General features: G+C 41.8%; 1 protein-coding gene across 6 annotated transcripts in view; it reads left to right on the plus strand.

Moving 5' to 3' along the window:
- The window catches only part of si:dkey-19b23.10, a 22,798-nt gene extending 9,948 nt beyond the window's left edge, over window positions 1-12,850 (plus strand). For 5 of the 6 annotated variants that reach the window (XM_042070344.1, XM_042070347.1, XM_042070345.1 and 2 more), the window contains 11 exons: window positions 1-476; window positions 5,665-5,780; window positions 6,225-6,380; window positions 7,005-7,240; window positions 7,729-7,898; window positions 8,006-8,109; window positions 8,435-8,495; window positions 10,292-10,380; window positions 10,545-10,682; window positions 11,799-11,899; window positions 12,049-12,850. The exon at window positions 1-476 is cut by the window's left edge and continues 642 nt beyond it. In XM_042070344.1, the coding sequence (XP_041926278.1) occupies window positions 1-476; window positions 5,665-5,780; window positions 6,225-6,380; window positions 7,005-7,240; window positions 7,729-7,898; window positions 8,006-8,109; window positions 8,435-8,495; window positions 10,292-10,380; window positions 10,545-10,682; window positions 11,799-11,899; window positions 12,049-12,463 (2,062 nt within the window). In that variant the 3' untranslated portion in view covers window positions 12,464-12,850. Of the gene's footprint in view, window positions 477-5,661; window positions 5,781-6,224; window positions 6,381-7,004; window positions 7,241-7,728; window positions 7,899-8,005; window positions 8,110-8,434; window positions 8,496-10,291; window positions 10,381-10,544; window positions 10,683-11,798; window positions 11,900-12,048 lie in introns of all 6 variants that reach the window. The other variant, XM_042070349.1, reaches the window with a different exon arrangement.
- Window positions 12,851-13,740: the final 890 nt, after the last annotated feature.

Consider the following 13,740-nt stretch of genomic DNA (forward strand, 5'->3'; position numbering starts at 1 on the left):
GTATGCCGACGCGGCAGACGGCTTCTTCGGGATGAAAGGGATTCCAGAGGGTTCGGTTTCAGACTTCCCCCTACCGTCGTTGTCCAACTCCTTCGCCTTTCCCCACGTCCTCAGTCCACCCCCGACCCCCCTGCCGGCCGGCCCAGTCTCCTCCCCGCCGCGCCGGATGCACCTCCCGCCCTCCTTCCAGGCCGAGGTTCTGCCCCCCGGCGCCCAGCACCAGCTGGACCTCTCCTGCTCTGGCCCCGTGCAGTTCTTCCCCACCCTGCAGCCCTTCTACCCCTCCAGCCAATCGCCGACGCTCACGCCCAAGTTCCCGCTCCACCATTGGCTGCAGCCGTCAGCTGAGGTGCCTATGAGGGGCAGGGACCCAACCCCACCCATTGGCCAGGGCAGAGACTCCCTTCTTTACCCCGAGGAGGAATTCCATCTGAAACATCTGGACTCCGGCCAGCACAATGACTATGGAAGTGCAGGTAACACACTAAAACCTTCATATTCACATTCTGCGCTTGTCCCCTGAACTATACAAATAACAAGGCTCTTGATGATGATGTAAGCAAAGCATACTGTGCATACACACAGTTCATATTAATTGGAGTCTATCAATGATGCACACACAAGTCTTACCGTATTCATACCAAGTCTTGAGGTTTACCCTGTGAAAAAGTCACTGTCCAGGCATACGCGGTGTGTGTGTGTGTGTGTGTGTGCGCACACTTGTGAGCGTGTGTGTGCATGCGTTTGTGTGTGTATGTGTTAATGTTTTGCCATCAATCAGACTTTTCTGCACTATTTAGTTATTTGTCAGGCTTTGTATTCTCATTTGAGTAATTATGCTGCATTCTCATTTGAGTAATTGTGTATAGAAGTATATAGTGCTGTTGTGTTTGTTTGAGTCTTGTTTGTTGAGTCTCTCTTACCATATTTTATAAGTATCATAGTTTTCCGTGTGAAAAAGTCAGTGTCTAGGCATACGTGGTTTGTGTGTGTGTGTGTGTGTGTGTGTGTGTGTGTGTGTGTGTGTGTGTGTGTGTGTATACGTGTTCATGTTTTGCCATCAATCAGACTTTTCTGCACTATGTGTCAGGCTTTGTATTTTCATTTGAGTAATTGTGCTGATCCATTTTGGGACATATTTTGAAGGAGAAAAAATACTACAATCTCCTCAGTGTCAGTTGGTCAGAATGTGACTTGGTATTATTGAGTTCGAGTTCATATTCATGATCCTGGAAGGAACTCTCCATGTGTCTGGGTTGTGTTGAAGTAGAGTATGCGGCTTAGATAGATGAGACTTAGAAGTTGTGTCGGGTTATACAAGTCAGTTTGTAATAGAGATGCTATCTGTGTCTTGAAACAGATATGTGTTTTTGTGTTCTTTGCTTTGAAGGATTGATAAAACCATTTTTCATTTTCAATAGCCATCTTTGTAATGTGCTCCAGGCTCAGCACTGCGAAAATATAAAAGCTTCATAACAGGCTAGCACATTGCCAGGTGTATTGCTGATAGGCATCAGTTAGCTAACTAGGCTATGTAGCTCTTCTCAGTTCTCAAGCACTGTTTTTAGTCACTGCAAGTTTGTCCTAGTTTAAGGCATTTTTTTTAATAATTAATTTTTATGTTATAATATACGTTATAAAAATTAAACTGTAGCATATGTCATAATGAATATACAGTATATTTTACAAGTTAAACACTGGATGCATAACGCTTTCTAGATTGCTCTCTGACTTGATAACGTTGCTGGTACACTTTCAAAATATTTAATATAACAATATTTATTTATCAATTCCAAAAGTATAGAATTTTAAAGTAATGTTAAAGTCATTTGAAAGTTGTGTTTAAGTATAGTTCAAGGTTATTTACAACATTTTCTGATTGCCTATTGGTGCTATTTTTGCAATTATTGGCTGTCTTTGCAAAATCACAGTAATCACAAAACTTTACATCAAACCAGCAAAACATTCTAAATGTCTTGCAAATGCAGACCATTCTTGTTAAAGCTAGTTTATAAGTATTCTTGTGGATTCAGACATATAGTATTATTTGTTAAAGCTAGCTTATAAGTATTCTTGTGGATTCAGACATATAGTATTATTTGTTAAAGCTAACTCATACGTATTCTTGTGGATTCAGACATATAGTATTATTTGTTAAAGCTAGCTCATAAGTATTATTGTGGATTCAGACATATAGTATTATGTATTTCAATAAATGTAATACATGGCTGCTAGAGACAAAAATATTGGAATTTGAGGTAAATGACGGTGGAACAAGTCGCCTACTTGGAGAAGATGAACGTTCAACTAGTATATTTCAAAGGTGATCAGTGCTTTTGTCATGTTGTGGGCAGGTTTTTATCATTGCTGAAGACATAACAAACCACAGCAAACTGTAGTCCTGGCTGAGTCACTGCTGGCCTAGAGATGTAATAGCACTGTAATAAGACACAACTACAAATTAGTCTCTAATTAGACACTACTGCAGACACAACTACAAATTAGTCACAAATTACATACTACTGTGGATAGAACTAAGAATTAGTTACTAGTTACTACACTACAAATATCATTGTTGTTTGCCTGCTGGTGCTACTACAAAGGATATGTTTGACTTAATCAACTCCTACTGTCCAGTGGATCACTCTGGCATTGCTCCCATTAGTGTGACATTCAGATAGTCCTGCTGTGTAGTCACGGTGGTGGTAGTGTAGTGGTTAATGAGCTGGGCTAGCATGCAGTAGCCTGGAAAGTTGTGGGTTCAATTCCAGGCTTCCACCATTGTGCCCTCAACCCCAAGTTGTGCCATTGTGCACTCAACCATTGCGCAATCAACCCCAAGTTGTGCCATTGGGCACTCAACCATTGCGCACTCAACCCCAAGTTGTGCCATTGTGCACTCAACCATTGTGCACTAACCCCAAGTTGCTCCAGGTACAATGTAGTCCCTTGTAATATAATTGACATATGTAAGTCACTTTGGATGAAAAGTGTCTGCTAAATAAATAAATGTTAATGTAATTACCAAATACAACAGCCTTTATGGTGGAGTATTGTATACAGTACATGTCATACAGTATAAATGTAGTAAAATGCCATTTTGGGTCAGGGGATGCAGGCCTACCAGTGAAGTATCTGGGTCATGGGAAGTTCTATCTTATCTAAGCATCTCTATCTTTAAAAGCATCTCTATCTTACACACTGCTATGAAGAAGGGCACAAGACCAAAAAAAAACAAGACCACTTACAATTGTATAAAAATACATGTACAAAGATTTTTTCAAGATAATGCTCTAGGACTAATTAATTTAGTCATTATGTAAAACATTTCCAAAATGCACTTTGGTTGTGATACAGAGCTACAGATTTATACTTTAGCTTGTGTGTGTGTTGCTGAAGTTGTTCAGAAATGTAAATTGCTCCCATGATATAACTAATTTGTTTGGTATTAAAAATGACTTTAGTAGCCTATATATTGAATATGCATGTCTTATCAGCAGTGATAGTATTTGTGCACTTAAAAGTACATTCTAAGGCACATTTAATGGTATAGGTGTGTCTTGTGTCAGGGATATCCCAGTGAGAATATAAACAAGCTAGAGGAAAGACCTAGAACAACAAAGAACTGTAACGTACACTATTAAAAACAAATGCGTTGTCCCTACAGTACCTTGACACAGAGACTTCAGTGTCCAAGGGGAGATTGAGGCTGTGGGTGCATCCGTTCTCCGTCAGGCTGAGGAGAGATCCCTGCCAGTGTTGGTGTCAACCTGTAGCCTCTCCTCATTCATCCTACAACCGCATACAAGGGGGCTGTTAAACCCGCAGTGGGAGGGTGGAAACAGAGCTGTGAACAGAAATTAGTGCATCTCCGTGGGGTGATAAATTCCATTGGAAGGTGGTACATGTGTTGTCTGCTATGACATTAACATGTCACATGTTATTTACTGTTCAGCGTACATCCCCAACACCTGTATGTACTGTATCCATGCTGGAGTGGAATTTTTCGCCAGTGTGAAAGATTCTTATCACTCGTTTTTGCTTTTAATCATCATGTACATTACTGTGAGATACAGAGGTATAGCTCCTGCACATTTACTGGATTTTTCTCAATTTTCAGCTTTGGTGGAAACACCACAGCTCAGATGATTGATTGATGTGGGCTTGAGATTTCGCAGCAAGCCGAGACTGGTTGCCGGTGGTCTTATTCACAATGTCTTCCGCTTCAGAAAAACAAACCTTGTCCTCCGTGACCTTATACTCACAAGGAACTCCCATTTTGTTTCATTTCACACACACACACACACACACACACACACACACACACACACACACGCACATGCACACACACACACACACACACACACACACACACACACACACACACACACACACACACGCACGCACACACACATTCCCATGACGTTCGAATGAAAAGCAGGTCCCATTGTTGTGTAGACTATTATCAACACTTAGGGATTTGTTTTTTAGGCACAGAAGATAAGATTCTTGTAGTACAGTTTTTTTCAACTGCTTACACACTAAATCTTTGCTTGTCACACAATTTTCTAAACATGTCTTCCAAACATCATAACCCGACACCAAATCTGCAAAACCATACACTAATTCTCAGTGTTTGACTCAGTTTTCAATTGACTAAAACACATTTTGCAAAACACCACACACAATTTCACAAAGTATCAAAGGAAGTAACTTGATTTCGTTCTTCAAACACAACCCATCAAAATGCCACACTAAATCACCAGTGCTTCACTCTTTCTCTTCACATGTGCAAACACTCTTTACTGAACACCATCCAATCATTGCCTTAGTATAGGTCTATGAATAGATATACTCTCTATGTAGGTATAGACCCTTTCAATCTGCTCCTAGAGGATTTCCGGTTGAAATATTCAGAACCAATGCAGATACTTTGAAAATAGAGAAAATACAGTAATCGGACTTTAGCTTACAGTAATGTTCTACAAAAAGTTGACTTTATGTAAAATTTGTCTTTTTACTCTATTTTTGTTTGTCCCCATGTTACAGTACCATTAGCTCAATACATTTTTCTGTGCCTCCAGAAATGCCTTAGGAACGCTTACTGTAGAATTGTTTGTTTCTGCAGTTGAAAGGGTCTATAGGCCTATGAATACATACTGTACACGACCCCCCCCCCCCCAACAGCAAATTATTTGGGAAAAATCACTATTTTTGGTTTCAATATTGCTTGCATTTTTACTGTGTATTTCAACTTCTCTTTGTTGATACCGTAACTTTCACTCTTGTATGGAAATACATATACCTAATACCTATACATATACCTATACCTAAGACAGAAGAGCTTTAGGTTTTGAGCAACAGTGTGTACATGATGTATCCAAAATGTCATATTATGACAAAAGTGTTTGTAATGTGAGGCGAATGTTTGCTTTAAACATGTGTTTTTGACATTTTGAATGTTGTGTGTCATTTTGCTGGAGATTTGGGGCATTTTGCATTTTGTGTGAGCAGTTGTGGGTTTTGTGTGTGGAGTTTTGAAAAATAGACACAGAGTTTTGAAAACGTGTGTAAACAATTGTAAAAAACTGTAAATGCCTGAAAACAACACACTTAGTCACTATCTTCCTCTTTGTGCTCATGCTGGTGTTTCATGATCCTCAGATTGCGGCCTGCAAACGCCCATCAGCTCGCCGCTGTCCCAGTACCCACAGTCCTGCACGAAGCCCCAGCTCGGGCCAGACGCTGTGTCCTCTGCCAGCCACATGACCTGGTCTACGGTCAGTGCCCACTGATATATAAAGAACTTTCTTTATAGATCAGTGTCAGTGCCTCAGTGCTCTCTATATTCTATATGATTTCAGGCTCTGTCAGTAATATGAATATAAAAATTTCAAAACAGCATAGCGACATTATAAATGTCTTGCAAAAGCACACCATTCTTGCAAAACTCTTAAAACTCTTTTAAAACATCACCTTAGAATGTACAAGTGAAATAATGTATTACCTTTTTAAAACTAGCTTATAAGTACTCTTGTGGATTTCAGACATATATTATTGTATATTTCAATAAATGTATTGCATGGCAACTAGAGACAAATATATAGGCTATATGCTTTATATGCTGCAATGTTCTATTTGTGATCATCAATGCAGAGGAAATCTGTTTGTTATTGCGATGGATATTGTTGTTGAGGTTCCTCTTACTGGGTCTCCTGTTATAGGTGGTTCCATGCTCTGTCCCCTCATCGCTGTCCGTCTGCCTGACCTCACTGACCCCTCACCTACAGACCAATGGCCACCGGGCAGGAGAGGAGGTCCGACCCTGCGTGAGCTCGCAGATGTTGATGAACCAGCCTGTGAGCCACACGCATATCCAGGTAGATACTGTTTCGCTATTATACAGCCATGCTGCTGTTTCCACAGCTGGATCAGATGTTATTTTAATTCATATGTTGGTCTGTTTATGACTCTTATGTTTGTGTGTGGCTGTTTTGTTTTAAATCTATGATCTTCCTTGTCAAAAAAGATAGGCAATATTAAAGACTGTCATGTTGTCATGTCTCTATTGCCCATTAGTGGGGCCCACCCCACGCTTTGAGAACCACTGAGGCAGACCAAGTTGTTTAAAATTTGCAGCATCATTTTAGGGGTAATGTAACAGTACATAAAGATTCATGCTAAATTCTTCGTTTATAGCCTGTCATGTTTTTTTCAGTAAGGAAGAAATTGTATTGTAACATTTTCATTTCCAATTACAGGCCCAGACCTCAAAAGTTTTTGGTCTCATAGTACTGTATCTACCCATGGACTGTGGTAGGCTAGTCAATAATACATTTTAAAATGTTATCTCAGAAGCTTCCAAGAGGTCTTGTGCACCTCCATGGAGCTCCCAATCAAATCTGACCCCCTAGTGGTAGGAGGATGTCAGTGCAATGCTAGATTGGAAAACTGTCTTGTAGTGAAACTAATCACTTCTCTCGTCCCTCCTGTCCCTTTGCTAGAATGTGAGCCCCCAGGTCTACGCTGGAACTCCTTTCCAGAGCATTCTACAGGCCACTAGGGAGGTGGACGTGTTGGACTGGGACGGGATGACTGACGCCACGCTCCGCTACACGCCGCAGCCCATGCTAAACCCCCACCGGCGTGGGACGGGCCTCTTCAGTAGCCTGGCGCCCCTCAGCACAGCAGTGGACAGGGATCTGAGCACAGCCAGTGGAGAGAGAGCCTTACTTCACAGGTAGGAAAACCTGGATGGGAAGCCGAGAAATGACTGAATCAATGACGTGGGATATTACAGACCCAAGAGCTATGATTAGTCAGGGGTGATAAGTTCAAGGGGAGGATGTGCAACATTACTTTCAATGAGGTATGAGTAGGAGGATTGAATAGAAGACAAAAATATGTAAAAGGCGATGTTCAGAAGCACTGTTAAAATGGAGTTATTTTCATTTATAAAGACATGATTTGGCATTTGTTACAGAACACTGAAAAGTGACTTTTTGTTATTTGTTGTCAAAGGCAATGATGCTAATTTCAGCCCTGAGAATGAGCTCTATTTAATGCTTAAGTTCATCAATAGTTCATCAATAAATGATTCACTCTCACAGGGGTAGGCTATCATTGCACTCTATTATTTATGTTTGATGTAGTAATGATTATGTTGGTGAATGGTTCAGTGAAAACCACCCTGTTCTCTCTCTCTCTCTCTCTCTCTCTCTCTCTCAGAGGAATTAACATCGGTCCAGAGTTCCAGGCGGAGCTGCCGAGTTTGTTAACACGGGACGCTGAAGAGGACGAGGAGGAGGAGGAGCTGGACACTGATGAACCGCTCTCGGTGCAGTTACTATGGAAACCATCCAAGGAGCTGGATAATGACACCATACTTCAGGAACAAGGCAGGGCCTATATGGCGTGACATCAGCTGACATTTTTCATGGCATGTATTTGTAGCCTTTTTTGCAGATTAAATTGACTTTACATAACACATATAATCCTCTTTCAGTGGAGCGGGTGCTGGAGCTCTGCAGTTCCGGAGCTGTACCAGGAGGGGGCACCAACGTGGAGCTCGCTCTCCACTGCCTGCACCACTGTCAGGGTGACATAATGGTCAGTTTGATTTATCCGTCTAGGTTTGCTCAATTTACCAGCACAGTAACACATTGCTGGCTAATGGCACATCTACTCCTACTAATAGGCTCCCTAATTACATTTCCTTACCCAGAGCGTTAACTGCCACAGTAAAGACCTCTCTTTTTATGCTTCTGGTTGAGACATGTAATCAAGACACACACGGCTCTCTTAATAGCATGTTACTTTCGACTGATTTTATTGTACTTTTGTAAACCCTGGCTATTTTGTCTTCTCTGGGTCTAATGTGTGATTAGTCTATCCTTGGCTGAGGTGTTTTATTGCTCTCCTGGTGTGTTTACAGACTGCCGTGGAGATGCTGCTCTTCTCCCACCCGTTCCCGGCCGGTGACTACCATTACTCAGGTAGCCTCCACACCAACCCAGTGACCTGAACCTGAAGTTCCTTTTAGTTCCATACAGTGGGATATGGACCCTTTCAAGAGCGTTCCATTATCAGCATCATAGTTGGCCCCATAAGACTTCCGTTTTAACATTCCATATGTTATCTTAATGCAGAGGAAGTAGATTGGGGCCCAAATAGAACATTCAAGCATTGTTTTTGTTTTTATTGTTGAAAGGGTCTATATGCAACCCTGCAAAGTTCCATTTTTGTTCCCATAGAGGAATATACAGCTCTGGAAAAAATGAAGAGACCACTGCACATTTTTCTGATGTCATCCTATGGTTGTTGAGTGACATTCAAATGAGTTGAGGGTCCTATTCAAAATTCAGAGACCACTGCAAATATGACTACTTTAAACTGTTAATCTCTAATGATAATGTTTATTGTCATTATTGTATGTCGCTTTGGACAAAAGATTCTACTAAAGAAACATGACCACAACCATGTTTAAAACCTTTCAAAGTTTTGATGGGGTACTTTCATTTTTTAAATACTTTGAGCTGCTGTCGTTGTTTATGTCATAACCAGGATAAAACTGTATGTGGGACCTTAGAACAATAAGGCGTGTAACAGTATCATTCTGACATTATTACAAAAGGCTGAGGTCAGAGGGAGTTCTCATGACCTAAGACCCACCCTGTTTAGTTGGGTCATCATCTAACCTACTTTCTGACCCCTCTCCCCAGCCCTTATCTTAACTGGACAGTGGTGATAGATAGGTGGAACATGCCGGTCGCTTTTGTAACACTGAGTTGGTGTCAGTCAGTGTGAATGACCCCCATCTCAGGGCAGTCTGGCATAAAGTGAAGACTTGGGGAGGACACAGGGGATACCCACGGAGTCCCAGCTACATTCCCAACTTGGCTCATTCAATCTGACCCCCTAATCATGCCGCAGTGTAATTGGCTCATTCAATCTGACCCCCTAATCATGCCACAGTGTAATTGGCTCATTCATTCATTCCCCCACTCTCCACCTCTAGCTGGTGGGTGGTGAGCGTTCTCTGGTGCATAATGGCTGCCATGCATCACCCAGGTGGGTGCTACACACTGGTAGTGGTTAGTGAGGTTACCCCTGCACTGTGAAGTGCTTTGGGTGCCTTGAAAAGTTCTATATAAGTATATAGCTATATAAGTTGTTGTTGTTGTTTAGTCAGCTCCATACAAGGTGTGTTTTTCATGTCTCTGGGCAGTACGAGTTCCTTATAATAGGCCATGGCCACTCTACATACCATGTGATTTGCATCTCACAAGCAAGGCAGTTGAGTTCTGTGTGTTCCTACCCGAAAGTTGCTAGGTTGGTAATCGCATATAGAGGGCCGCTCAGACAATGGCAGAAGCGGTAATATTATGAGGTTATGTGCCATCAAAATGATTTTGGAAACATTATGTTAAGGTAAACAAACTTTTAAGGGTGCCTTTAAGTCTGCTATATATTAAGAGTAATTGAATTTTCAGTTAACAAATGTCAAATACCTAATTATGTAGTTTCTAATGGCCTCTGCTAGCCTTGTGTGCCCTTGTCTGAATTTGAAGTGAAATTGTACAACATGCATTTCCTAATGCCTGGAAGGTTTACTCTTTTTTATTACACTTTTTTGACTGATATGCTTTGGTTTCGTAACTGTATAACTGTAAGGCAAGTAGTCTTAGTTGGTTAATTTACTGTATATTCAGGTCAATTCTTTTTAAAATGCTCTGATGCTGGCATTTAGTAATTACTTTCTTTTCATACATCCCCATTTGTCCCACTGTAGGGAGCGATGTCTGGCATTTGAATGAAAAGAGATTGTTCTTCAAAGCCTACGCCATGTATGGCAAAGAGTTCTCTCTCATCTCAAAAATGGTAATTTTCCTCATCCTCTTGATATTCGCTGTCATCCTATATCTTCAACAGCTTAACTGTTAGACTTGCTGATGTGAAGGTTTTTGTTAAGCTTATTGTCTTGGTGTGTGTGTGTGTGTGTGTGTGTGTGTGTGTGTGTGTGTGTGTGTGTGTGTGTGTGTCAGGTGAAGACAAAGCGAGTTTCCCAGTGTGTGGAGTTCTACTACCTTTCCAAGCGGCTCCCGGACAAACAGAGACGGCAGAGGGAGCGGGAGAGGGAGCTAGAGCTGGAGCAGGAGGCTAGAGCTGCCTCAGTCAACAGAGTGAGTACACACACACACACACACACACACACACACACACACACATACGCACACACACACACACACACATGCATGAACACCTGCACCTGCACACACACGGACAAACTCACCCACACACACAAACACACACATATATGCATGACCACACACACATGCACACACACGCAAACACACACACACACACACACACACACACACACACACACACACAGAGATCCACTCACTCAGACACACACACCACAGACCCTGCTGCTGAGGTTTGCCATGTCCCATGTTGCTTTCTCATGCAGCTCCCCTGTGTGCAGACATGCTGTTCCTCCCGTCTCATAAAACCACAGCTAATAATGAGCTGCATGACCACAATTCCCCCCCCCCCGGCCTCCCCACTCTAATCGGTTACTAAGGGCGACGGAGAATCTCACACAGCGTCATAGCGGGTGGCTCAGCATCTGGATTCCAATCCTTAGATCTCCCATAATAGTTTAGAATGTTTATAATATATATATATATAAGTATATATATTCTTCTTATTGTAATGTCTTGTTATGTAATGCCTTTTACATGTATGGTTCTCTACCTTGGAGACTTGGAAGAATATGTATCCAAAGATGACCAATATTTAGTAAAGATTCGGCTTACAGCGAGTAAGAAGACTATCTCTAAGAATTGGCTGAAAGCCAACAATGGTTTACTATCATTGAGGAAATCCAAGGGAAGGAAAGGCTAACATACAAATTAAAAATGAAAGAAGAATTATATGAAAAGAACTGGGGAAGGTGGTTACAACATGAAGTAAATGTAGACATAACTAGTTAAAACAAAACTGTACAGTATAAATGTCCCCTCCTGTTATAGGCATCCTTATTTTATTTCATTTTCATTTGTTTTTTGTTTTTTTTCTCTATGTATGTACTTGCTGTTTAACGACTGTGGAATACCAATAAAGACAAAGTAAAAAGAAATGAAGGAGGCCTACAGTAATTGGTAGGAAGGAAGGTCATAATTTACGTTGCTCCATATTGTTAGTGCATCCTGCGTTGCATTTATCTATAGGAAGGAAATTGTAGGTTACATGAGTCTGTGGGAGTTGCTGGAGTATTTCTTCTCTTGTCGCAGGTCCCTCTGGCGTCTAAGGCACTGGCAGGCCCAGCAGGTATGGATGGCGTGATCCGAACCCCATCGCTGGCTACCAGCTTCCCCTGCAAACAGTGTGGAAAGTGAGTTTAACAAAGGAGATGACAGATAACATATGTCTCTTTAAAGCACCCTTCAGAAGTTGATAGGCTTTTGAAGCCCTTACATTAGACAGAGCAGACTCCATTATATCCTGTCATCTTCTCTTTTGTGCTCCCTTCTTTTTTTCTAGAATGTTCTATAAGATCAAAAGCAGGAACGCTCACATGAAGATCCATCGGCAGCAGCAGCCGGAGACTTGGACTGACGGCAACGGCCCGTGCAAGAACCTCACGGTGACCCAGCAGGACCAGCAGGTTCTGGTTCAGCCTGCGCAGAACCACCAGCTCCTCCTGCAGAACCTGGTCCAGTCTCAGGCCTGTCTCACTTTCCTCCAGAACCCCAAAAACCACGCAATCAACATCAGTGCTCAGTCCTTAGCCAGCTTGAGCCCCAATATCGTCCCCAAGTCCTCCCCGCTACCCCTCTACCCAACCGGCCTCCCCTCGTGGGAGGGCTTCCAGGGGGTCTCTGACTCGGGCGCTCTGTACTATGACCCGGAAGGGAAACCCATGCTGGGAGCCAAAGGTCAAATTCAATGGCCATAGCAGTCAGATAGTGCATGCGTTCAACTGTGAAATTCCTGGACTCATTCGCAGTTGTTGGGGAGTTGTGTATATATTTTTGTGTAGATAATGTTTATACATTTTTATATTTTGAATAAGCTTTATTTTTTAAGAATACTTAAGATCAATAAATTGATTTTTTGTTAGATTTGTGGATACTTTTTGATTGAAAATAAAGTTGATTTCAGGTTCAATATTAGTTTAACCAAAGCCATAGAAAGACATGCACTTACTGTATAAAATATTCACAGGAATCTGTAGAGTAAAAAGTAACTAGACACATACACACACACACACACACACACACACACACACACACACAGAGGGCTGCTGGTTGGACTCTTTTTCCCAGTGCTGTCAGAAAATCAATTGCTACTCCTGTCATCTGTTGATCCTTATTGGCCACGGAGAGTGGATCTATAGACAGGGGTTAATGTTGGCTCGGAAAAACACTATTCCAGAGTGGTTGAAAAGCCTGTCTGACATCTCTCTCTCTCTCTCTCTCTCTCTCTCTCTCTCTCTCTCTCTCTCTCTCTCTCTGTCCATCCCTCCATGTCCTGTTCGTGTCTCTCAGGTTAACAGTGCATAAATTCAAACACTTGCCAGTAGCCTGGCTCTTAAATTCAGTGCGTTGAAAAGGATTTCTATTTCGAGGTTCATCTAAGTGCAGCCTTCTGGACCTCTGGTTCTGTGAGTCACTGGGAGATGGTGTTTGTCTCCGGGGAGCGGACCTAACTAACAGACCTCTGTTCTTTTGGGAATTTTCCCACTGTGGTCAGCTGTAAGGTTTTGTGCTCCCTGCTATTTTTTCTTCCTATTATTTAGAAACTTGATGGAATATTCCGACGGTAAATCATGCCCCTAATGACCACTGTGTGGGCGACTCACCTGAGATGGTTTCCATTAAATGTATTTTCAGAATAAGAGCAGGCTGCATCACAAAAATGCAGTTTAGCATTTTTTTTTGTTTTTGAGACAGATAGAGGAGATATTCAGTAGTTTATCCTCATTCTTATCAGCCAACGAGCAATAAGACATTTCCACATTCTAGAGCCCTCTCACCAATCTGAGTTTAAAAATGTTAAGGAGTGGGAACCGGATAACCTCGCCAGTCGCAACCTCCTGTAGCCTCGTCTTTGTTGCCTTCATAAATTCCTTTTAAAAGTTTATTAAAAAGGAAATACACAATGACAAGCCAGCTGAAATCTGCTACTGTCTTTGTCCCTCTCCTGCAAGTGTTAAATCTGTTACATGGTGGA

The sequence above is a fragment of the Alosa sapidissima genome, chromosome 18, assembly GCF_018492685.1.
Source record: "Alosa sapidissima isolate fAloSap1 chromosome 18, fAloSap1.pri, whole genome shotgun sequence".
NCBI classification, from domain to species: domain Eukaryota; kingdom Metazoa; phylum Chordata; class Actinopteri; order Clupeiformes; family Clupeidae; genus Alosa; species Alosa sapidissima.